Genomic DNA, 25,219 nt, shown 5'->3' on the forward strand with positions numbered 1-25,219 from the left:
CTGGGACAGCACACTGTATTTGTGAAGGCCTGTTTTTGAGAGTAGCAAGCTCCCTTGAAAGTTGGAGTAATGATGCCTTGCATCTCTTCTCTCCACCGCTGTCACCAACTGCAAGTTAGAAGCTGGGTTGTTGGGCTTAATGTTTAGCTGCATCCCCCAGTGAGGGTTAGGAAAGTCCTCTTTTCTTCATCAAGCTCTAACAGCCCTCTCTGCAGGTTGATTTTCATGTTTCCCCTTTCATGACTGCAAATCTAACTTCCTCTGCTGTTGTACCCTTCCCCAGCCATCCTTGCCACACAGTGCCCTGCAGCCTGGGTAAAATGGTACTGGTGGCATGGGACAGGGCTTCATACTACAGCAAAGACTTTCCTGGAGTTGTTAGGATAAGAAGAGGAAAAAAATGATTTTCAAAATATTTAACTTTGTGCTTTGGGTTGTGTGCTGTTTGCATGCCAGGTAGTTCTCCTGGACAACTCTGTGTGAAGGAACTAAACAGTTAAAAGCAGTTGTTTTTAATTAATAGCTAAGCAAAGAGCAGTCATATGGGGAAGGAAACTGGCCTGGCTGTGGCATCTCTGGATTCAGACTGTAAGTATGGAAGGAACTGGCTGTTACCATAAAACTCAAATGCAGCCTGTAAAAAGAAATCTGTCCATGTCACTTAACTTCCAGAGGTGTGGAAGAACCAATACCGTGTTTAAGCATTACATTTATGTTACTCATGTATGTGCCAGTCAAAGCATTTAGCAGGTTTATCCGACAGTGTCTCTGCAAGCACTGTCCTTGGTGTTTTGTCCTGGTTGGTCACTGACCACCGAACAGCACAGGCGCAGATGGTCTTGAAAAACAACAGACGGACTGGATTACACAGAAGATAAGCTGAGGAGGGAGAGCAAGACGTAAGATGGCAAAGTGTGTGGCAGCTGACCTGGCGTCCCCTTTTCTACTGTGTTAGTAGGGGGCACGGAGCAGTGAAAAATAGCAAAAACAAAGTGTTTGTGATGGTTGTGCTGGAGAAGCATTGCCCATTTTGAAAGGAGGCTGTGGGTGAGGTGGAAGAGGTGCAGCAGCTCTCCCAGCACCCTCACCCACCTCCAGAAGCAAGTGCTGCAGTCTACGCCATTTCACCACGCGTAGGCACCGCCAGCGGTGACCCTGACAGCGAAAGCCTGTGCTTGAAGGGATTTAAACCCCGTCCTGTGGGTGGAAGCATGCGCAGGGGAAGCCGAAAAGGGGGGAGCCTGCAGGGGGAGCCGCCTCCCCGCCGCAGCCGGGCCGGCCATGGGCAGCCGCCTGCGGCCCGCGGCGCTCTGCGCGGCCGCCCTGGCCATGGCGGGCGGCGCGGCCCTGGCGGCCTGGGCGTGGGTCCGCCTGAGGGGCCGGGGAGCAGGGCGGGGGGAGCCCCCGGCACCGAGGCTTTGTCCCTTCCCTTCCACCGGTGTCGCCCCGCAGGGGAAGCGGCAGGGCAGGCAGATCCTGGTGCTGGGGCTGGACGGCGCGGGGAAGAGCAGCCTGCTGCAGGCGCTGGCCACTAACCAGGTGAAGCGCAGCCTGGCGCCCACCGAGGGCTTCAACGCCGTCTGCATCGCCACCGAGGAGTCGCAGATGGAGTTCCTGGAGAGTGAGTGGGGTTTATTTTACTGCCTACGAGCTCCCGTCCTGCGTGCTTGTGTTTGAAAGCCTCGTATCTCCCCGTGCCTGCTCTGCTAACACAAAGCCGTGGTTGTTTTCCCTATGGAGATCCTGCTTTCCCACCCTGCTCGGTGCTCACGCCTGATAAGGGCAAGCGTAGAAGAGGTGAATAAGGTGAAAGAGGAGAACACACAGAGCTTTCCTTCCTGCTTTTTCTTCAAAAACCTATCTAAGGGACCCTGGAGTCGGGTCAGTGCCTGGTATCGAGAGGCTGACACCCTAACCTCGCCGGTGCCAGCTTTCTGCAGGGACAGAGGCTGCCATTTAGTTCTTCCTGTGCTGTGCCAGGGCTCGCCTGTTGGAGCTGGCGGCTAGCCCAGGAACGCCTCAGTGCCTTTGTCAGCAAGCACAAAGCAGCTGTGCTGTTACCAGGCAGACGGTATTCAGGATGTGAGGATGAAGCCTCTTAAGGCAGAGTGTCGTTCCCAGTCCTACCGTGGAAGTCTCTGCACCATGCAAGGGAAAACACCTCTTCAGAGATGCTTAGAGTCTGTGTCCCTCCCCTGGTTGGTATTAGACACTTGTATTTCCCACTGGCTTTGCTGGGAGTGAGGTGGTCTCCGAGCTAGAGAAACCCACAGGATTTCTGCTGCTGCCTGGAGGTTGCTTGGGCCCAGTGCAGTGCAGGATGCTTGTTTCTGAGTCAGCCTTCCCTCTCTGGTCCAGGTTGGTAGTGACTGAGATGTGTTGGCTACGATCTTGACCCATGGGAGATGAAATGTCTTAAGCCAATTTCAGCCAGGTAAATCCGCACATGGCTCTCTGATCTGTTATTTACCCAGTCTGTACCATTGTCTAGACCAGAGGTTAGCAGCCTGCACTGTGAACGGGTGGCTCATTATGATTTTCAGACAGTAGGGGTTTTATTTTGCCAGCCTGGACAGATAGAAAAAAACATTTTTTGTGTACCATCATGTAAATAAGTAGGTGGAATCTTGCCTCTTCAAGGAGCTCCTGGCTTCTTCTGAGTTGCTGCTACTGGTTTGGGAAAGAAAAAATGTTCACTGTGAGGTTGCAGACCCCTGGTTTATGAATGCACTGGACAGAAAGACTAGCAATGAGCATAGAGAACATCCCAGTACAGAGTCAGAGCTATCTGTCCCAAGTGTAAGGTCAGTTACAGTCTGTTGGCTCCTTCTGCCAGTGGTGGACTTGCATCTGCAGACAGAGCTGCACTGAGGCTCTTGAAGATGAGGCACAAACACCCTAGCAGGGAAACATTGCTTCACTTTGCGTGTGCTTGAAACTGGTAAATAATTTTGACTTAAGGCAAAATTGCTTTGAAACAACAAATTTATTAAGGGCAGTGAATTTGATAGGCTGGCTAGCAAGTCAGTTTTGAAAAGAGTTCCTAAATAAGACAGGAAATTATTATAGGGAAACCTAAATATATTGCTTTAGAAACTTGCTGCAGTTGGAGTCAACTCACCCCTGTTTCTTGAGCCTGGTGTTCTGCAAAGTACCTTCATGCACACCCCCCCTCCCTGCCCTTGATTGCCTAGAAGTGATAGACCTCTGAAAATATACAGAATCACAGAATGGTTGAGGTGGGAAGGGACCTCTGGAGATTACCTGGTCCAACCCCCTGCCAAGCTGGATCACCTAGAGCACATTGCGCAGGATGGCATCCAGGTGGGTTTTGGGTATCTCCAGAGAAGGAGACTGCACAACCTCCCGGCAGCCTGTCCCAGTGCTCTGCCACCCTCACCGTAAAGAAGTGCCCTCTCACATTCAGATGGTATTTCCCATGCTTGTTTCTGCCCATTGCCTCTCATCCTGTCGCCTCCCTGAAGTGCTTAATATACTGTAAGCTATCCCTGCTTCTCTTAAACTCAGCACCACCAGTGTTCTCAGATGGGAACAGTAATCTCAGGCACGTGGCTTCACCACAGAACTGTTATAAGCCCTGGTTTTGAAGGTGAATATCTCTCTTCCATAGCCAACAGAGTCTGGGTAGAATTGTATCCTGTGCAAAGATTTATCCCATCACCTAAGGACAGCTCAAAGAGTCTGTTGGAACTTGATTTTTATCTCTTCCTAAACACCTCTGGTGCTTTGACAATACGAAAGCTGTGGGAGCTTTTGATTTAGTCCCTAGTGTAATGCAAATCTGATGAGAGCCTTCCCCATGCCAGAATTAAATTTCTCTCTAGGAAATTGTAGGCCTGCTTTGTCTGAAGATGAGATGGGCATCCTTGTGAAATGGGGACATTCTCACGTTGTCCTTCTGGACATTGAACCTTTTTCCGCTGTCCCTTCTGGCTTGAGAACAAGATCCATGGTGCAGAAAGCAACCATAAAAAAACAAAACAAACAAACAAACTCAAGAGCTTGCAATAGAAAGATTTTTATTTCTTTCTGAGCACACTCAAGCCTGCCTCAAGTAGGACTTGACTGAGGAAAATAAAGCTATTTCTGTGCTCATGTACAGTAACCCAAATTCCTTGGGTTTTCAACCCAGAGCCTGCTGTCTGGATCTCTGGGAGCTGTGCTGCTTGGATTATTTGGTGAATCTTGTGTTGCTGTGTTCTCTTCCAGTTGGGGGCAGTGAATCTCTGCGTTCATACTGGAAGATGTACCTGCCCCAAGTGCTGCTGCTGATCTATGTCGTGGACTCAGCTGATCATGCTCGGCTGCCTGTGGCGAAACAGCTGCTTCATCAGCTGGTCGAGAATAACTCCACCCTGCCCGTGGTGGTTCTGGCCCACAAGCAGGTAGGAGTTCCCTGCCCTTACTTGAGCTTGGGCTGGCAGCTGCTCTGAAAACAGCCAGTAAAGCTTTTCAAAGAAGGCCACACGCTGGGGAGTTTTCTGAGGCACCAGCTGACTGCAAAGGAAATTAATCTGGCGTTGAGTTTTGGACCTGTAAGATGAAGGTCCTGCACTCAGAGATGGTACAAAACAAGCTGTGGGTGGAAATAATGGTGCAAACTGCTGCAGAGCTGCAAGGCTTTAGAGCAGCAAGGGAGACCGCAGTTGAACCTGGAATTAGGTTTCTCTTCTGAATAGCTGTCCCTGGATACCTCTTTACCTAGCAATTTATCCCCACATAGCAAAGCACAATTGTTTGCTTTCACATCGTCTGTTTAGTTGTGCCTGTGGTTGCTTGCTGTAGCATAAGAGAAGAGGAGCTTTCTTCACAAGGCAATGTTTTCTTCTGATTTCTGTGAAAGTGTCAATGATTGATACCTGCAGTAGATGACAGAACAGCTGAAAGTCTTTAAGTGCAGATTTTTTATTATTATTATTTTTTTTTGGAGCCATGTGCTTGGTTTGTTCTACATTGTTACCACCCAAATATCTGTTAACTTAGATGTGTTGCTAGCAGTCCTTTGTATTAGTCTCATAAGTCTTGGCTTCATCAAACACAAATGCTACTGCTGATTCTCTAGGTCCCTGAGACAGAAGTGCTGGGGGCTGGGAAGGTAACGAGGGAATGACTGTTGTGTATTTGCCCTGTTCTTGTAACTCTATGTGGGGTGCTTGGGGTCTTGGACCAGCAATACTTTTTTTCTAGCTTGAACAGCTAGTTGTACATTATTATTGGAAACACTGAAATAACTGGGAGCAGAGCTGTACCCTTATTTCTTCGGGAAGAAGTCAGGTTAAGGATAAACATCTTGGTTCCAAAGCATTTTAGGGCATGGGAACACAATCACATAAGGGTACATAGAAAAGCAGTGCCCCCAGATATTCTGAGACCCTTCCCCTCCCTGAGGAAAGGCTCAGAGCAGGACTGGTGCCGCTGCCTCTCGAAACTAACAGGCTTGTTTTTGGTTTTGTGTGACAGGACCTCGAAGGTGCATACTGCATCACAGATATCCACGATGCTCTGGCACTGTCTGATATTGGGGACAAGAGGAAGATGTTCTTGATCGGTACCCACGTGGCAGAGGATGGCTCAGAGATCTCCTCCAGCATGAAGGATGCCAAGGAGCTGATAGCAGAGCTGTTTTTGGAAATGCAGTGACAGCTCTTTTCCTTCAACACAATTCGTGCAGCTGTGGAAGATGAGGTGTTAGTACGTGGTCGGTTTGCCGCGTGGCAGCTGAAATGTAGAAGTACCTTTTCCCTGTGGGTGTGGAATTCCTCTGAAAATGATGTCTAGTTGGTAAGAAAATCTATTTCATAGTGTTTTTAAAATACCTTTGGAAAATAATGTATTTGTAGCCTATTTGTAGGGGAAAGTGAAACTCTCAGACAGCAGAGTTAGGGGTATGTATAGCTTAGGCTGAGACAGCCGCTTGCCAGGTTGGAATTAACCATCGGCTTTAATGAACCAAAGTTGTATTCAGTGAATTTAACCTGGCCTGAAGTCTCAGGTTTAAATTGAATTATGTTTACTTCATAGGTAATGGATTTTACAGAGCTCTGTTAGTCGAGTTGTGCTGTTAAAAATGAGACCACCTCTTGAGAGTGCCAGAAATGTAAAGTCCTGTGACAGAACTGCATTTTTGACAGTGACAATCTCTGGTTTTGCTCTATAGGAGCTGCCTTTTAGGGGAGTGACAAATTGGTAATTTCTGGAAATTGGGCTTGTTTACAGCTTCTTTAGTGGATAAGAAAGACAAGAAAATTAAAGCAATAAGACATTAAAATTTTCTTTGCTTACAGGGAAAAGAAAAAACACAAAACAGTGCAATTTAAGGTAGTGATTGAAAGCATTGAAGTTAGGTTGGCATCAGAGGTTGGGGGAATCCATCAGTTTGAGTGACTTATTTTGGTTTAGTCCAGATTGTGCTTGAGCAAGCAGTGTCATGGGTGAAAAATCCATCACTTTTGGGAAGTGATTTCTGTTAGCACAGCAGATAAGGAAGATGAGTTGGAAAGGAGCGTTACTTTCTCAGTGTCAGTGTCCTTGTAATTACACTCCAAACAAGTGATTCAGGTTCCAGGCAGTACTGCAAAAGACACGTTTTATAACCAAATGTATTGTACAAGTTTTTTCTAGTTTTGTCCTTTGTAACAGATGCATAAATCAGAAAATTTTACTCTTAACGACTGGTCTGGGTTTCATTTACTTCAACAAGGAACGACACAGAAGACCTTCATGGCCTTTCTTGGACAGCTACCTTTTAAAATTGTTCTTTTTGCAATTCTGTAAGGGATGGGTGCTCGGCTGGCCTGCCTCTGTGCAAACAGTCCCCTGCCAGCAGGGCTCAAGCTTCTGCAGGCAGCGGGATTTTCCCTGAGCTCGAGGCAGAGGGAAGGCAGCGAGAGCTGGGCTGAAGACCCCGCAGCGCGGCAGCACGATGAAGCAGATGGCCGCACACCTCCGAGGCCTCCCGGCGGTGTGGAGGCAAGACAGGAGCGAAGGGAAGGCTGCTGCGGGCAGAGGGGCTGTGGAGGCTCCCTCACAGGCTCCAGAAGAAGGGTAGCTCGGTGGGCAGGTGGGTGTGGATGAGCTATCTGCCTCCCTTCGAGGCCACTCCGCCGGTGGCCATCCCCTTGTCCATCCCCTCAGCCCTTGGCGTGGGGCAGGAAGGGCCTCACAGCCCCTCAGGGCCGCCCGTGGCTCTTGCTGCAGTCTGGGCTAGGGGCTGCCCGTAGTCTCCCTTGGTTTCCTCACACTTTCTGCACGTTGCCACATCTTTGTTTTTTCCCGTTCTCCCTCTTAAAATGTGATGGCTTGGGTTGTGCTTCTGTGTTTAGTTTTACTTCCCGGTGTAGTATCGCTGCTGAGCCTCCCCCGAGGCTTTCGTAACTTCCCCTTGAAATTACAGCTGAAGGGGGCGATAACTGGTGCTGGCAGTGCTCGGCCCTGTGGTGCAGAGAGCTGCTGGAGCCCTGCAGTGAGGAGCAGTTAGCAGAGGAGCAGAGTGCTTCATGTGCAAGCGCATTGCTATGCAACTGCGCTGAGAAGGTACCAAGGATACCGTCAACAACACAAACAACTGCCCGAGTTATCCCGAGGAGATGCACAAACTCAGCTGCCTCGTCGTTATGTCACCCTGAAGAGCAGGCAGCCTGAGCTGAAGATGTTACCTAGGGTTTAAATTTCACTTCCTGTCTTTAAAATCTCTTGCCACTTGTCTACACATTCACACGACAGGTAAGAAACCCTCCCAGCCCTAGCTTCCTAATCCCTAGTGCCCAAGCCATGCCCCAGGCTCAGCTGAGGATTTATGCTGGATCAGCAAGTCAATATATTGGATGCTGCTGGGATAAATACACAGACAAAAGGATGCCTGGTTTTGTCTTTCCCCCTGCTCCTCAGTACGGACAATGTCTGAGTGTCTTGCCCCTTCAAAACAGAAGCTGTGAACTGAAATTGTAAGGGACTGGTTGTATCAGATGAATAAATGTTCATAAATCCATAGGGCCTGATGGGATTCACTCCTGAGTACTGAAGGAGTCAGTGGATATTAAAACTGGGCCTCTCAACAATTTATCAAAGGTCTTCAGAGTCTGGAGAGGTCCCTGCTGACTGGAAGCTAGTGAACATTACACCCATCGACTAGAAAACCCAGGAAACTCCAGCACCATTAGTCTTAACCTCAGTGTGTAGAAAGGGTATGGAGAGGATTATCCTGGAGGATATTGAAAGGCATGTAGAGAACAAAGCTATTAGCATGCGTAGTCAACAAGCCTTCATCAAGAGAAAGTTCTGCCTTAGTAATTACATCTCCTACCATAGTACGGCCATCCTCTTGATGGATATGAAGGGATGGCAGTGGCTATAATCTTTCTGGATTTTATAAGGCTTTAAAAAAAAATAATATATTTTTGATAAGGCCTTTGATACCGTCCCTCATGGCATCTTTCCGGACAAATTGTCCGGCTGTGAGATGAACAGGTTCACACTCCGCTGGGTGATGAACTGAATGAATGGCAGAGCTCAAAGGGTTGCAGTGAATGAAGCTACATCTTGCCGATGGATGGTCACTAGTGGTGCTCCCCAGGGCTCAGTTCTAGGTTCGGTTCTGTTCAGCATTTCAATCAATGATCTGGATGCAGGAGTTGAACGCATCCTTAGCCAGTTCGCTGATGATACTAAACTGGGAGGTGTTGTCGATTCCCTGGAGGGATGGAGAGTCCTTGCAGAGGGATCTAGATTGGAAAATCATCAACAGCATCAAGGTCAAAGGACAATGCTGTGTTCTGCACCTGGGTGAAGTAATGCCAGCCATGAGTACAGCCTGGGTGATGAGTGACCACAGAGCAGCTCAGCAGAAAGGGACTGGTGCTGGGCGGTTCAGACTGGACATTAGGAAATCTTTTTTTGACTGTGATGGTTGTGAAACACTGGAAGAGGCTTCCTAGCATGCTGGTTGCTGCTCCAAGCCTGTCAGTGTTCAAGAGGCACTTGGATAATGCCCTCAATAATGTGCTTTAATTTCAGTTTAGTGATGAGGCAGTTGGGACTCAATTATCATTTTAGGTTCTTTTCAGCTGAGCTATTCTAATTCTAATTTGCTTTACAAGAGGTTGACTTCATAGGCAGTTGGGACCTTTTAAGCAATGAGACCGACTGCCCCCAGGCAGCAGAAGGAAGGTATTTCTGTGCCTGGCTGCAGCAAGGCCTCATTTCCCTGGCTGGAAAGCAAAAGCAGGACCAAATGGCAGAGGCTGCCCTGGGACTCTCCCTTCATCAGAGAGGTTGCTCAATTCCCTCAGGTTGCAGAACTGCTGAAGATGCATGCGTGGGGATATCTGTCTATTGGTGCTGAGCTTGGATGCGACTGTGTGGTGGATCGGTGCTGTCTGCGGGGGGGAAAACTGATGAGCCTCTGGAGAGCCGCTTGGCTGAAGCTGCTGAAACTGGTTTGGAGCTCCTGAGACGAGTGCTGCCGTCCTGAGCATGTCCCGTCTTGAGCTGGAGGCAGGGGGCCAACATCCCCCGGGCATTCCCACTGAGATCCCGGGGAGCTGTGTTGGCGAGCGGTAGTTAGGTGTGACAGGGAGATAAATCAGCAGGCACCTTGCGAGGGAGGGAGTGTGGAGTGAGGATGCCCTGGCAGCAGCCTGCCAGCACCAGGTCCTCGTGGTGCTCTCTGGTAAGTATTTGCTGCTGCTGTGTCCCACTAGAGGCTCCAGTACCATCAGAGAAACTACAGGGGTGTCCCCAAAGCACTGACCATCGTCTGTCAGCGGACAGTTGGAAGCGTGCTGCCTCCATGGTACCTTTTAGTAACCAGTTGTACTGTTGACACCAGCTGTTTCTGTTTGTCTGGGCTGGCAGACTGTCTGTCCATCTCCTACATGCTGGGGTTGTGTGGCAAGCTATGAAGCAGAGAAGTACGTTCCCCCTTTCCTCGTCGTGTCCCAGAAGGTTTGTGTTGCCTGCAGCGAGGACAGAGGTGCAGATTTGTGTCTCTGCAGTCTGAGAGAGAGCCCAAAATCCTGGTGAGATCACCAGGTTGAACGGAGGGAAGGTTGCTTGGAGAGAGGTCCTTAAACACACTCTTGCACAGGGTGGAGGTACAGATGTGGGTATTGGAGAGAGCATTATGGTTTGAGTACAGCAGTAGTTGTTTCATGCTTTGTTGGTTTAGCTGGGTGTTTAAGGACACGTCTGTCCATTTCTGCACTTTTGGCAGGGTACAAGAACTGGCAGAACCCAAGCCTTGTGCAAACAGTCCCAGGTGAGAACGCACCCAGAGAGTCTGGCTTGAGGACCAGGGCCTGACAGGGCCTTGGCCACCGGGGACTCACTGGCTGTGTCATGCCAGTGCTTCCCCCCCAGAAGCACTCGTGACTCCAAGAATGGGGCCAAGCTATGGCTCACCAAGCTGAACCACGTTGAATCACCCCACCATGGGTGTCACTGTGCTCCAGAAAGGCTCCACAAACCCACGATGCTGCTGTCCCCTCTTGGGACTGCTCTGGTACCCTCTCCCACCATGGGAGAGTTCATGCTGTCCGTTCTCCGTGGGGGATGAGCAACTCCTAATTTGCCCTGGGCTTGGGAGACTAACCACTAACGTACTGGAAAACCTCACCCACTTTCCATGGCACACCCTGACCGTAACGTTGTTATTGTTTCTGCTGTCATACCTGTGGCGTGGCTAGGTGGTAACGGTGAGGCAAGAAAAATGCAATCATGAAACTCCTGCAGGGGTTTCAGAGACGGAACGAAATGACCCTTTTTGCACATCCACTGGGAGCTGTGAAAACAGATGCGTTGCTTGAAGCCTCTTTTCTGTTTTGAGGTGACAGCAATCCACCTGCACAGCATTAGGGAATTCAGTGCTGAGGAAGGTGAGTGCTCAGGGAAAGGCAGCAGCGCTTCACAGCTGTGGGGAGCCATAGGGACTGTGAGTGTGTCCCACCCTAGGGAGGAACCTAGGGAGGAAAAATGATCCCACTAAGGACATTTCACGTTTGTATGTATTTCTAAAGGCGCATTTCGCACCTTTGGTGTTCTTGCTAGGCTTGTGTGGGGAAACCAAGAGACAATCTGGACCCTCTCAAGGGAAGCTGCAACAGCTCAGCCATCACCAAGAAGAGTGGCAATAGCCAAACCCGAGCAAGACTCCGGCAAACACCATGGCAGGTCAGTGGCAGGTCAGTAATGCACGTTCTGGGGAAAGCTGCAGCTCAGATGGTGCTCTCTCAACAAGGGAAAGGGAAGGTGCCATCTCCTTGCCTGCCTGGGCTGCACCATGGGCAGTTCCGTGCTGCTAAGAGCCACCACGCTGTGCTGGCAATTGGAGCAGGGGCTGTCTGCAGCAGGGAAGAAAGTGCTACGGGAACATAGCCACCCTGAGTGCTCGACTTCCAAAATGAAGAGGCACTGAAGAGTGCTAAGTTTTGGTGCCCCTTTTATTTCCTCTTCCTGGTTGAGGAAGGCTTCTGCAGCATGGGGTGGTTGCTGGTTTGACTAGAGCTGGGGGTTTGGGTGGGCTGTACCAGTAGTCAGCCTTGAGCTCAGTTTCCAAGCACGCGGGGGCATTTTCCTCTGCTGTAACCCACTCCCCCCAAAAAACAAAAACACCTCTGTGGGGCACGAGCCAGCAGCTCTCTTCATAGCAGCCCTGGATGTTTTGCTGTCTGTGGGGCTGATGTAGTCACTTCTTGGGCAGCAGAGTGGGACAGGAGGACAGGTTGGGGGACTGCTTAGGCAGTAGGTTCTTCTTCTGCAGCTTGTCTGGTGCCAGATAGCTGTGGATGGGACCATGTCCCACCTGTGCGTGACCAGTCGCTGTGAACCTGGGTACACTGAGCTGCAGGTTGGTTGTTCTTGGATGCTAGAAGCACCTGTGAGGTGCTTCCCCGGGAAGCTGTGAGGACCTTCCTCCCCATTCTCCCACAGGTTTCCAAGTTCGCTCTGCAGGCCGTTGCGAGCCCTCGGACCCTAGAGCTGGCTCGGGCAAAAAGACTGCACCCTGACTACATGCCCCCACGGGATGCTCAGTGGCCAGTGTCAAAGGCTGCGAAACAGGCAGTGGCCACACCAAGGCTTGTAGAACTGGCCCAGCCTCGTAAAAGGTAGGCACTGCTCCCCTGCCGTGGGCAAGGCTCGGTTGTCAGCCCCTTTAGTGCTGTGGCGCCTTGTTGGGTTGGGTTTGACACACGTAATTGAGCCCCGTTTGTCAGCTCCCCAAAGGCCTGGGTTTTACATGGTTGGATGTGTCAGTGCTACAGGAATTTTAGTTTCAAAAGCATCTTTGAGGTTGAAGGAGAACTAAAAAAGAAGGAATAAGAACTTCTCAATACTAGTAGGAATTACTGGTTGTAACATCTCAATTATTAATTGCAATTAAAAAAAAAAAATCAACCATCTGACACACAGTGAAGTGCAGCACCTTCCTTTTGCCCAGCATGGTGTAGCTGGCCTCAGCCCAGGCTGTAGGAAATCCTGGGTGGGATGTTTCACAGAGGGTGAGGGCACGCTTGGCAGCTGTGATAGCTTCAGTGGGAAAAGGGGTTCCTTCTCTCACTAGTGTCCTGATGACAGCAGTGGAGGCAACGCTGCTTTTTTCCTCCTTTGATAGGGACAGGCAAGACCTGGGTGGAGATGTCAGCAGGAAGCTCTGAGAGCCTGGTGTGACCTGCTCTCTCCTCACTCCCTCAGGCCTCCTATGGACTTGACTCATTTCAACCCCGATGCGTTCACGGTGAAGGAGAGTGCGAAGAAGGCAACTTGTTCTGCTCGGATCCAAGAGCTGGCTCGTCCCATTAAGCGCTAAGCTTCCTCAGAAACACGCTGCTGCTCTTGCTGCCTGCCCCCACCACCCCTTGGAAGATCACCTGCTTTGGGTTTTGCTGCAGCTGGAAAACCTCACGGACATGCAGTGCAGAGGCAGCACCCAGCAAGAGTGCTTTCTGACAAGCAGCTCCCTTTTACCGGGGTAACTTGGGCAGTTAAATAAAATAATCGTGCCTTAAGAACAAAATGCTTACTGGGGAAAAGAGCAGAATTTGACCTAATGCGGGAAGCCTCTTCCCTTAGGGAGGATTGTGTCTGGGGTTTATCACTCTCGTTTTGCCCTAAAAGTCAAAGAAGTAATGAAATAATGGTTGGGGGAGGCCAGCCTAGGAACTGTTCCTTCCCATAAGTGTAGCAAACTAAGGCTGACGCTGTGCAGGGTGATGCAACGCAGCTCCTGACCTTGGGTTTCAAAATGTTTGCTAAAGTTTACAGATCTTAGTGGCACTCAAAGTTATGTGATTGTGACAGAAACAGGGTCACCGGGTAATGGTGTGAGTTATTTTTTCGCCCATGTACTGTCCTGCACTACTCATTATCACCAGCCTCTGCCCCCCCAGGGCCTGGGCTGTGTGTGGGACTGTGTGGGCTGCTGTGGGTGCCCTAGAAGAGGAGGTTGCCCACCTCTTCAGGCTCTCCCTGTGGCAACAGGGAAAACCCAGGGTGGCTGCTTGAGGCTGCCCTAGCGAAGTGTTGTCATCCCAGCTGGGTTTGTCTTCTATTACTGGGGCAGGGAGCACAGACATGGACGTAACACAGCTCCTTTCACCAAAAGTCTTTGGTTTTTATTTACACATTGGACAAAGAAAAGACCAGTTCTCTCCCTTTGGTGTCCTGTAACAAAAATACATTCATTGTGTCTTGATCTGATTATGATGTGGATACTTGGTTTGGCAATATCCAAACATCTCGGGCATCTTAAGCTCACCAAGACCCCACAAACAACACATCACATTTTCCAATTGCCCTCCTCTCAGGATGTTCTGTACACTAAATCATAAAGAAAATAAATCTGTCTTCCTGCCTCCTGTACTTGAACCTTTCATAGCAGCTGACAAGGGCATGAGATGGCCTGGCCTGTGCAGCTCTGTTAATGGATAAGAATCATTGAACTGGTTATGCAACCACCAGAAGCTGTATACACATATACATATATATTTTATATATATAGCTTTTTTTTTTTCTATAAATAAACATTACGTTAAATACCAGGGCGTTATTTTGCATCTCAAAACTTTCTGCAACAGGAAACCCACTCTGAACATTGTCGCTATCATTTATAGCAGGCACGGAGACCGGAGCAGCATCCTCTAGTCCCTGACAGAGCCGCTTTCTGAGGGCAGCCCTTCAGACTTCCTCCACTGTGCCAGGCGCTGCTTGAACCATTTCTGGAGGGAAAAAAAAAGAACAAAACGCAACTGAGAGCACTGGGCTGAGTGCTCCTGGGTGGGTCAGAGGCAGCAGGACAGCCCTGTGCTCTGCTCTGGTGAGGCCGCACCTCGAGCACTGTGTTCAGCTTTGGGCCCCTCACTACCTGAAGGACATCGAGGCCCTGGAGCGTGTCCAGAGCAGGGCTACGGAGCTGGTGAAGGGCCTGGAGCACAAGGCCTGTGAGGAGCGGCTGAGGGAGCTGGGGGTGTTCGGTCTGGAGAAGGGGAGGCTCAGGGGAGACCTTATTGCTCCCTACAGCTACCTGAAAGGAAGGTGTGGGGAGCTAGGGGTTGGCCTCTTCTCGCAGGTAACTAGTGATAGGACTAGAAGGAATGGCCTCAAGTTGTGCCAGAGGAGGTTCAGGTTGGAAATGAGGAGACATTTCTTCTCAGAAGGAGCAGTCAGGCATTGGGAGGGGTTGCCCAGGGAGGTGGTGGAGTCACTGTCCCTTGGGGTGTTCAAGGAAAGGTTGGACGTGGTGCTTGGGGACATGGTTTAGTGGGTGACAGTGGTGGTAGGGGGATGGTTGGAACAGATGATCTTGTAGGTCTTTTCCAACCTTTATGATTCTATGATTCTCTCCTGACCAAATGGTCTATCACCTATGTGTGCACTTCTTTTAAGCCTTGCTCATTCCAGACCTTGGCAACCTGGATGAGTTCTCATTTTATTGCTGTGAGTCCAGATTTTTCTTGCAAACAGAGTAAGAGATTGGCTAAGCAGGATGGCATCTGTTGAAGTGGCTGGAGCATTGAAGCAATCACCACAGGTCCAAAAATGACAGAACCAGAAGGTAACCTGCTTCAGAAAGGATGAGAGGGAAACATAGTGGCTCTCTGCAGACTTAAGGACAAATAGATTTTTTAAATGGGTTAAAAGTTATCTTATTCTTCAAGTAATATGAATGGTTATGTTATTCTATAGTGACTTGGCATCCCTAAGCCAAGATCTGCTGATGCCACTTCGACACAGCTGCAATTTGAAATGCTGGATGCAATGGGGGTAGATAAAGAAAGCCACGCTAGCTCCATAAGAAGAGAGGCATAACTCGCGTGTGCTGGAAGCACAGCTTGGGCTTGTCACTGGGAATGTGCCTATGACTTCTACAACTTGCTTTGTTGCTGCTCGTTTTGTTGCTATATTTGTTCATGGCTATTTCTGAAGCTGTTACAGTCACTAATGATACAACTGTGGTGCACAGGAGAAGTGTCCCTCTTGCACTGCTGCTGCCTTGGACCACATCCAGCTAGATGATTGCCCATCTAATCTCCTCCCAAGACTTTCACTTCCTGCCCTAAACCACCGTGTCCTGTTGACTCCGTACCTCTCTGCATTTCATTTTTACTGGTATTAAAGTGGTTGCTATATCTGGCTGGCAAAGCACTCCAGATGCCAGGAGGGGTGATTCTGTGTCATACGCAATGCAGGCACTTTGCAGCTCACCACCCCGGTCTTCATCCTGTCCCTACCATGACCTTTATCTCCAGATATCCAGGGGCACTCTGGATTTATGGAAGAAGAAAGGCTGATTTTAAGATATCTTCAGAGGGGTTCTGGGCATATGTGGCCTGAGTTTACAACCTGCTCTAGGGGGAATAAAATGCAATGACATTTCTAAGGTGTTTCAGGGCTGCTGCCTCGAAACATCTGTACACCTGGTGCTAGACAAAAATATCTGCCAGTAGAGGAAGGTATCTCCTTTTTCATTCCAGCCTGGGATGATCAGTTACACCCAGCATCTTTCCCAGCAACAGATTAAATGCTGTCATTGTCTGCTTGACTCTCATATTCATGGGCTTTACTAAGGGAGAGCCAGACTTGGCAGCTTGCTCCAAAATGCTGCGAACATTTTTTTCTGTTTGATTTCTTTTCACAGAATCACAGAATCACAGAATTTTCTAGGTTGGAAGAGACCTCAAGGTCATCGAGTCCAACCTCTGACCTAACGCTAACAGCCCTCCACTAAACCATATCCCTAAGCTCTACATCTAAACGTCTTTTGAAGACTTCCAGGGATGGTGACTCCACCACTTCCCTGGGCAGCCTGTTCCAATGCCTCACAACCCTTTCAGTGAAGAAGTTCTTCCTAACATCCAGCCTAAAACTCCCCTGGCGCAACTTAAGCCCATTCCCCCTCGTCCTGTCACCAGGCACGTGGGAGAACAGGCCAACCCCCACCTCGCTACAGCCTCCCTTGAGGTACCTGTAGAGAGCGATAAGGTCACCCCTGAGCCTCCTCTTCTCCAGGCTGAACAAGCCCAGCTCCCTCAGCCGCTCCTCGTAGGACTTGTTCTCCAGGCCCCTCACCAGCTTCGTCGCCTTTTCTATAACCCTGAAATGCACCATGGGGCTAGGAGTTTATTCAACATCTGCATCAAAACCAGAGCTGCACTGCAATTTGCAGGCTGCAAGGAGCTGTTCTCCTTTGGCTCCCAGCACAGCCTGCAGGTAGCCAGATGCAAGTCCCCGGCAGTGGCAGCCTGTCTGTGTGAATGAACACTTCGAGGCCTCTGTGTCTCCTGGAGCGGCTGACAGACCTGCCCAAGATGTGTGCTCAGGGATGATGAACTAATGAATGATGGGAAGCGTGCACAGCCTGAGTGTGTCCCACAGCACATCCTGCAGGCGTTGCATCTCTCCTGCACCTGTTTTAAAATGAGTGTAGTTTCTTCCAGCTATGAAGCCAGTCGTGTGGGCACTTGGGACTGTCAGAAACGGGCTGGATGGAAAGGACAGCATGCACAGGTGTAAATTAACGGCCCTAGAGGCAGTGACACATGACAGATGACCTTACTCTGGCTACAGGGAGCACTAGCTTGGCCTCCTGGTCCGGGCTGGGGCTGGGGCTCGGGGGCAAAGGGACCACAAGGAACCCAGTGGGGCACCAGGCTGCTATGTGGAAAGCCGTGGCTGTGGGCCAAAGGGGCTGTAATTACAGGGGAAGGGGCTTTGGAGATGCAGGGGCAGAGTAGGCAGGAGGTTTGTGGGGCACAGAGACATGCAAGGGAAGCAGAGCCGGTGTTAAGGTGGGGGCGAGGGGTGCACACTCACCAGGGTCTGCTCCTCGGAAAGCCCAGTTTCAGCTGCAATGAGGCACAGCGTGGTGGGGTCAGGATGCTTGTTCACCTTGCAGAAGTTGTACTCCAGGATCTCCAGCTGCTCCTCGGTGGGAGTCACCGGCTTTTCGGCGTCCATTTCCTTCTGGGCTATGGGGCCAGGCACTGTAGAGAGAGGCCAGGATTACTGCCAAGACCAAGTGGACACGAGGTCTGTACTCGCTGAGCTCCAGGCATCCCAGTCACCACCAGCTCCCTCTTCCCCAGCGGCCTCTGGCTGTGGCAGGGCACAACTCCCTTCCCAAAGGTGGAAGCAGGGCTGGGAGCCCTGTCACCTGCCAGCAGCATCTGCCTCACTTTCCTGGCTGTGGCAGCAACACTCCCAGCCGAGCCGCCTCACCATCCCTAGCTGGCAGGAACTGCAGCCTCTCCTCTGCCGAGCAACCTCTGCTGGCTGCTGTATTTATAGCCCGCCTGACTCCCGCGGAGATGATTCCTGTTTACGGCCGTATTTAGGCTTGGGCGTCACTCGGGGCTGATGTCACAGCAGCGAGCATGTTGGGGGTGTGTGTGTGTTACTTTCAAGTCAGTAGTTTTAAAAAAAAAAAAAACACCAAACAACCCTTATTTATCTTTTTATCTTTTGGGATGGTGTCTGGCATCCAGCCCAGCAATTTTGTTTTTTCTTTTCTCCCCAGCCACCAGGCAAAACTGTGCAGGGGAAACACGAGGCAAAAGATGCAGGACCTGTTAGGAGCACGGGCACAGCAATCACTCTGTTTTCCCTCCTGTTCCTCTTCCCAGCAGCATGGCCAGACAAAACTGGAGACGAGCTGCTTTGTTTTTACTAATATTTAATGCTATCGTGCATGGGGATATACAGTTAGTCCCGTTGTTCCTGAGTATCACTGGACTGTTTGTTTTTCAGTGTTCAAGTAAGGGGTCAGTCTTTGGAGTCACACAATTTGCCAAGCTTTGCACAAATTTCTGGCAGGCTGGGCACAAAAGCACAAGCAAAATGAGTCATGTCCCGGGTAAGTCCCACACCCCTCTTCTGCAGGGCTCCAGGTTTGCTCCCAGGTGGCAGAGGGTCAAGCCTGCCAATTCGGGTCAACTAAAACGAGAGGACAGATAAGCCTCTTGACAGTGAACTGCCTCGGTGTTTCCGAAACCAAACCATGGGTGGTGGCAGGGGAGGAGCTGGATTCAGAAATGTGGCTTTTCTTGATCTGTTCTGCTTCCTGAGCCACTCAGCCTGTGTTTGTCGGGTGGGCTGGCTGGTGTCGCTGGCTCCCCACTGCTGCCAGGAGCCCTTGGCTTGCTGTGGGTCTCCTCTGGACCACCCGCCTCTATGTCACAATCCAGCTTCTCCTTCTCTTTCTCCCTGGGGATGTAGCCTAAATGCCTCCACCGTCCTGCACCCCTACTGTGCAGCATTACACCTGCCTGTTACCCCAGCTGAAGGATTGCCATAACCCACCCTGTAGCCTGGGGTGTACCGAATGCCTCAGGGTTCTCACCTTCTGGCAGCACCGCTGGGATAGGGCTAAGGTCCAAAACTGCTTTGCAGCTTGCAGGGAGCCAGCTGTCCTGTTCACAAGGGGCTGGAGAGATCCTCAAGCTTTACCCCGAAAACTAAATGCTCCGCTGAGCCTTATCTACAAGAAGTTGCTTTGACTAATAACAGGATCTCCTGGCATTCATACGGGGTTAAAAAGACCAGAGCTGCTCATGAAACAGCCCACTCTTCTTCTCAAGTCGCTTGGTAAATACTGACTGTAACACAGTGGTTGCATAAGGTCAGAGCTCCTTTCAGGGCGATGGAGAGTGATGGAAAACAGCATCGTTCACCACCAGGAAGAGACCAGGACAAGATCACCCCCAGCACCCAGGCACCACAGGCTGAGCTCTGTGGGGTACTGCAGCCACTGGACACGGTTCAGAGATGTCCGCACGGGGAGAGGTCAGGCCTTACGCACCGAGCCTGGGCTCCCAGCAGCAGCAGGGCCCGGTGGTTCATAAATCATCGTGTGCAGCCTGCTCAGTTAGTGTGCATTAATGCGTCTGCATGGATTTGCATAGGAAACGCGTGCCTCGTAACTCTCCTGTTTCATCTTTGTGGCTGCTTCTGTTTCTGATAATCCCCAATTTCCTGAGGCGTTTTCCCATAGGGCACAGATCTTCCACCTGCTGGCAGCTTGGGGTGCCCTGGCATACGGAATAGGATACCTGATTTTTTTTTTTTCTTATCCTCTCTCTACCCTTGCTCTGGAGGGAGAACGTTTGCTGCTTCTTGAGGCTGTGAGATGGCTTTCAGGACCAGGTCAACCTCCTGCATGTCCTGGAGGGCTCTGCGGGTCTTCTCACATGGCTCCCCCGGGGCCCAGAGGTTTTCAGAGGCCACATGCCACATGTGGCACCCTGCACAACACCTTTTAGTTGCTAAAAACAGGCAGTATGTGACAAGACTGGAGTACACCACGAGTTCCTAAATATCCTCGTTGGCCTCACCTGGACCCCTAGACCCATTTAAGCCCAGGCCCTGGCTTGGAGCCTGACCTTCAGGCTGTACAGGACCATTCCCTTGTCCAGGAAAGATGTTTTTCTTGCCTACATTTCTTAAAACCTGGCAGAAATATGGAGAATTGAGACTGTTTTGCTCATCTGCTGAAAAGCACCACTGCTAGCTTTTTTTTTTTTTTTTTTTTTTTTTTTTTTCCTGCCTAATTTTTTACAGTCTTTGGAAAAAATGGCCTTTTCTAGCATGAAGCATGCAAGCTACCTATGCAGCTCTCAGAAAAGCTGGGGTGCTGGGGTGTTTGCTGAGCTCTGTGAACAACCCCATGCCTAACGTTGCCTTCCCTCAGCAGCACAGGCTTGAGTTTGGTGGCGGGGGGTGACACACCCAGGCAGAAGTGGTGGTTCCAGAAGCACAGTGAAACCACAGCACCAGAACAAAAAGTGTCTGCAGCTACAGAGCCCTGGGGAAGTCACACTTCATTCTGATCATCTCGGTTTTAGGAAGGGCAGTGTGACAGCAGCCACCAGCTGAAGCTTGCAAGGGTTCTGTGGTTGCAGATGGCTATAACCAGCACTGCTGTGTGCATCGGGACCGTGCAGGGAGCACCTGGTTGTCTTAGCACGGCTGGTGGGTTATTTGAATGTCCCTCCACATCCACCTGGGAACTGACAACAAGCAATGGCCACAGGTTGCAGCAGGGGAAAATGTTAGTACACCCTGGGGGTACTGGCTGGGAACCCAGCTCTGGCCTGAGATAGGGGAGGGCATCAACCCTCTGCCTCCCAGGGGGGCAGCTCAACACTGCTGGTGCTTGTCAGCACCTACTGTCCTGGCAGAAAGCAGCTGTTTTTCCAGAAAAGAGATGATCTCTGTTTGCTCAGCTTTGCTTTTTGTTTTTGAAAGACATACACAATAGCTGCCTGGCTGCACAGCTTTCCAACCATTTACTGCTCCTGAAGCCCCTGGAAAACTCGCTGGTCAGAAGCTCCTGCACAGCTGATGGGCCCCCGTGGCCCCTTCCCCAGCGCCCTCCCCACTGTTAGGGCTGAGAAGGGACTGGAAGCATCTGTTTTTAGCTTGCGACTATTTCCTGCCACTGCAGGGATCAAAACAGCGAGCCGTCCTCAACGCAAACAGGCTGTCCTGTCCTCCCTCGCTCTGCAAAGCTGTGTCCTGTCCCGAGCTTTGCTCTGCCTCCTGCTGAGCCGGGGCAGGGTCGTGGATAACATCAGCCAGCACGGCACACAGGATGAGGTGGGGCTGAGGCTTTAAAAATAAACCAGACCCCACCATAAGGAAAAAAACACCTGTCATGCATCCTGTAAGCCTCCCATGCAGCCTTGTCGAAGATAATATCGGATAGGAACAGCACGAACAGTGCAGCAGCTGCTGTAGCTGAAAGAAGTCCCCGTGGTACATCTAGCTTGGGCTCTCTGTCTGCCTGCGTGCCCGTCCGGTGCCCCAGCCACAGGGCTTTCCCGTTACAGCCCTCTGGGTGCTGCTCCAACCTCCCCAGCAAGTTGCTCACCCCGTCCCCCAGCCCGTCCCCAAGTCGCCCCGGCACCCCCAGCTCAAAGCTCACACTTACCTGGAGCTGGCAGGCACCAAAAGCACGTGAAAGAAAAATAAAATAAAATAAAAATAAAGCCCGCAAGTCCTTGGGTGACTGCTTAAATAGCTGCGTGTGCGTGTGACAGGCGGGGGCCTGAAAAACCTGCCGCAAATCGCAGGAGCTCCTAGGATCCGCAGCTACTCTCTGGGCTGGTAATTCAGGTTTGGCATCTGCTCTCCTTGGCAGAGCTCAACGCGTGGTTATGTGTGCTCCGGGGCTCTGGGGATGGGTGGCACAGGGAGGCGTCCAGGCTTGTCACCGCCGTGCTGGGGGACTGTGCCCTGCAGCGGCTGCTGGGACCTCGTGCCCAGGGGCTGCTTCCTGCGGGGTTCGGGGAAGGGTGAACGCACGCTGCAGCAGCGGAAATGGTGCTCAGAAATTCATCTGTTTCAGCTGCTCCTGCTTGCCTCCGCGGGTCCTGCACGACTGCACCCTTGGCAGGCTGTGCCCAGCTCCCTGCTGTGGGCAGCCCCGCTTCTGGCTTTGCTGATGGAGCGTGGCAGCAGAGTCACTGCCACGCAGGGTTTTATTCTCATCTTCCTTTAGTTCCCTGCAAATGGTTTGTCCAGGCTTGATGTTCCTGGCTGTAGTATGTGCTGTGATTCTGCCAGGCTGGGGAGGGGCTGGATCAGGTCCTGCATCAGGTCCTGGGTCAGATCCTGGATCTAAGCTGCTGCCGCAGCCCAGGTGCCCCTGTGGGCACAGGGCAGGGGTCTGGCTGGGGATGGGAAGGGTCAGGGCACCCCCTTTTCCCAGGGAACTGTCCTCTTCCTGATGGAAGGTCAGGGGGGAAAAGAAAAATCTTGGTGCTTGGGGAGGAGTTGATTTTCTCTCAGCTCACAGACAGCTGGAAGTGGATGCTGGAAAATCAGAGAGGAGGGAGAAAGGACTGACAAGAATCCCAGTGAAACACAAATATGTGTTTCAGTGGCTGAGCTTATCTGACAGAGCAAAGGAAGACTGGCACTGCATGCAGAAAGCTGTCTGTCTGTCTGGAGCCTGGGGCAGAGCGGCAGGGCTATTTTGGACAAACCCAGGCAAAACCACCACCACCACCAAAGCTACTGCCATATGTTTAGCAATGAGCCAAAACTGTCCTGAACTTTGAGTGGTTTTGTAGTGTGAGGGGACACGTGGGCCACGGCATGGGTATTGCAAAGGCATGGGTATTGCAGAGAGATCTGTGCCAAAGGGCAGGAAGACCAGCGCCAGTTTTCCTAGTGGGATGATGCTGACCAAGCAAGAGTGCTTTTGCTGCAGTTACACTGTCTGATAAACCAAGCGATGCTGTTCGGTTGCTGCTAGAGGAGGTTTTGGGGAGAAGACTTGATCCTGCATGCCTTGGGCAGGCACCCAGCCAAGGGGATGTGTGGTGTGTGTCTGTGGTGCTAAGCAACAGCAGCACGGCTTGCGATGGGTGGAGGCAAGCAGGTTGGAAGAAGCGTCTGGTGTGACACCTGGGTGGCTGGAGGAATGGGGATGTGGTCAGGTTTCAGGCCCCTGCTGCAATGTACAGCCCTAAAGTTTGGCCCCAGTGTGCGAGGTGCAGGCGGAGACCTCACAAGGTGTGATGCCACGTGCTTGCAGCAGCTGTGGTGGGTATCGCTACCTGCCTCTGCTCGGCCCTGCCACCTGCTCTTGGGCACTTTTGGCAACAGGACAGCTGGGAAGATAGCCCAGCCCAGAGAGGTTTGTTCATGTTTTTATGCTGTCTGTTATTTTCTTCCACACATGTGCCTCAAACATTGCCAAATAGGAGTACCTGGTCCTTGGGAACAGGAAGGACTCCTCTCTTCCCTCGTTTATTACTGTCAACAGAGAGAATATCTCTAATGTGGAAAAAGAACCCACAACAACAACAAACAAACAAACAAACAAAAAACCCACACCATTTTACTTAGCCTCTGAATCCAGCCCGGACTTGCACAAGGAGTGCTGGTAGCAAAGTGTTTCAGGCTGAGACAAGCTGCCGAAATGCTGGGAGTCCTGCAGCGACGGCGTGAAAGTCACATCCTGATTCTGTCTGTGTCCGAATGGCAAATGCTAATGCCTTTCTGATCCTGAAATCTTTAAGGATTTCTCTTCCTGGCAGGGGATCAGAGTTCTGCTGGGGATTGTGCCTGACCTGTTAAGAAGATATCTTGGCCCCAGAGGAAGTCCCTTTGGCAGGAGAGTAAGAGGAACAATATGCAGGGTGCCTCTAGGCCCATCGTGGAGTCTCCCTTCCTTCAGGGGAAAAAGGCAGCTAGTGCGATGCACACTTGACAATTGTGCATGACGCTGTGGCATTGCAGGGAGGATTTGGCATTTGCAGCATATGTTTGGCATCCCACTCATCTGGACTCAGCTCACAGAGGCTTGGGTATCAGCCAGGCACTCGCACTACGGCAGCACGTTGGCTGGAGACACTTTGTTGGGGCAATTATACACGTAGCTCATGGCTGTCCTGGCCCAAATGTCCCTCTAAAGTAGTGAGGAGGCAGGATGGAAAGAAGATTAAGAGGAGAGAGGAGAAGTGACCTGTCAATCCGTCAGGAGAAGAAAGGGGTATAATTCAGGTTTCCTGAATGTCTGACTTGCCTCTTTGGCATGCACATGTCTTTCCTGAATTTTGTCACGTTTTCTTTCTTGCAAATGAGGGTTAGTACCAGTATCTCTTTTCTGGGCATTGAGCAGAGATTTTTTTTTTCTTTTTTTCTAAGTATACAGGTTAAAAACTGTGTGCTTTCTAGAAACTCCCTCCACCCCCCTGAAAACCAACCATAAGAAAAAGACCAAAACCTTCCCTTTTCCCTGTAACATACCAATGCCCAGGGAAGCTGCAAAAGGCATCTTCTGTTTTCTTTTCCTCTTGTTTTGTTTTGTTATTATTGTGTTGGGGTTTTCTGGCTACACAGCTTTACAGACTTTGTTTGCTTCCCTTCAGTTATAGCAGAATTTCCTAACCAGCCAGTGCTGACTCAAAGGATACCTCTTGCAGTTGGTGAGCTGCTCTGTAGGGAGCTGCTAACAATTGCCTTTGCTCAAAACACAAGAACTTCACTGAATCATTGATCTTTTGATCACAAAGCTGGCAAAACAGCAGCAAGAGAAGCACAGAATGACCGTACTGAAAAAACCTTTCCCCAGAGAAAGGATGTTTATAAGGCAATGCTGTGTCCCTGCGGCTGTGCCTTCCAGGCTGTCTCCTTGCTATAGCTCTGAAGTACACTGGTCAGCTCACTGTACAATTCCACCCCAACCAAAGAGGGGCTTCCCAGGAGCTTTTGGCTCAGATGTAAAGTGCTCAAAGCTGAGCTGGCTTGCCTCTTTAGTGCCTTTTCCTTTTTGTTTTAGTAGGCAAGGTTCAGCCCTTCTCTCCTCAGCATCAGAACTGATTCAGGCCAGACAGACACAAATCAGGTGTGACTTCCAGTGGAATCAGTGCCTTTTCTTTGTCCACTGGCTACAGCCACGCAGATGGAAACTGGGATGTTTTATTGTTCCTCTAGTTGAGCCAATAATTCTCAGAGAACAGTGTCATCTCATTGGCATTTCCATCTGCAATCTCTGCCTGGGGTACAGTCTTTCTCCATCCTGTCCTCCCTCTTACTAACCAGATTGTTTTGAAGTGACTAAAATAGGCTCTGATACTTGCAGTTCCTTGCCAGGAGGCTTTTCAACAGCCCTGCCATTGCTTGTAGGCAGAGCATGCCCTAGCATGCAGAGAGCCAGCTGGGCATCACATGTGTGAGCTGTGTCTTGTACCCAGCCCAG

At 50.7% G+C, this 25,219-nt stretch overlaps 3 protein-coding genes across 6 annotated transcripts; 2 read left to right on the forward strand and 1 right to left on the reverse strand.

Annotated features, from left to right (window-relative positions):
- Nucleotides 1–1,266: 1,266 nt before the first annotated feature.
- On the forward strand, nucleotides 1,267–6,689 carry ARL9 (ARF like GTPase 9). The gene is made up of 3 exons (XM_084516915.1): nucleotides 1,267–1,621; nucleotides 4,231–4,406; nucleotides 5,482–6,689. The coding sequence occupies exons 1-3, from the start codon at nucleotides 1,282–1,284 to the stop codon at nucleotides 5,659–5,661; spliced, it is 696 nt and encodes a 231-aa protein (XP_084373041.1). The 5' UTR covers nucleotides 1,267–1,281; the 3' UTR covers nucleotides 5,662–6,689.
- A 135-nt stretch (nucleotides 6,690–6,824) lies between these two features.
- On the forward strand, nucleotides 6,825–14,031 carry SPMAP2L (sperm microtubule associated protein 2 like). The gene is made up of 3 exons (XM_084516918.1): nucleotides 6,825–11,198; nucleotides 11,947–12,122; nucleotides 12,709–14,031. Exons 1-3 carry the CDS (start codon nucleotides 11,181–11,183, stop codon nucleotides 12,821–12,823), a joined length of 309 nt encoding a protein of 102 aa, XP_084373044.1. The 5' UTR covers nucleotides 6,825–11,180; the 3' UTR covers nucleotides 12,824–14,031.
- HOPX (HOP homeobox) lies at nucleotides 13,607–22,021 on the reverse strand. Of its 4 annotated transcripts, none has more exons than XM_084516921.1 (3): nucleotides 21,440–22,021; nucleotides 17,326–17,495; nucleotides 13,607–14,231 (listed from the first exon to the last, which is right to left on the reverse strand). In XM_084516921.1, exons 2-3 carry the CDS (start codon nucleotides 17,467–17,469, stop codon nucleotides 14,154–14,156), a joined length of 222 nt encoding a protein of 73 aa, XP_084373047.1. In that variant the 5' UTR covers nucleotides 17,470–17,495; nucleotides 21,440–22,021; the 3' UTR covers nucleotides 13,607–14,153. The 4 variants fall into 4 exon arrangements, with proteins under 4 accessions (XP_084373047.1, XP_084373048.1, XP_084373046.1 ...); XM_084516922.1 differs by lacking the exon at nucleotides 21,440–22,021 and adding an exon at nucleotides 17,731–17,846; XM_084516920.1 differs by lacking the exon at nucleotides 21,440–22,021 and adding an exon at nucleotides 17,683–17,818.
- Between the last annotated feature and the right edge of the window lie 3,198 nt (nucleotides 22,022–25,219).

Source organism: Aythya ferina (assembly GCF_964211825.1).
Source record: "Aythya ferina genome assembly, chromosome: 4".
In the NCBI taxonomy this organism is placed as follows: Eukaryota; Metazoa; Chordata; class Aves; order Anseriformes; family Anatidae; genus Aythya; species Aythya ferina.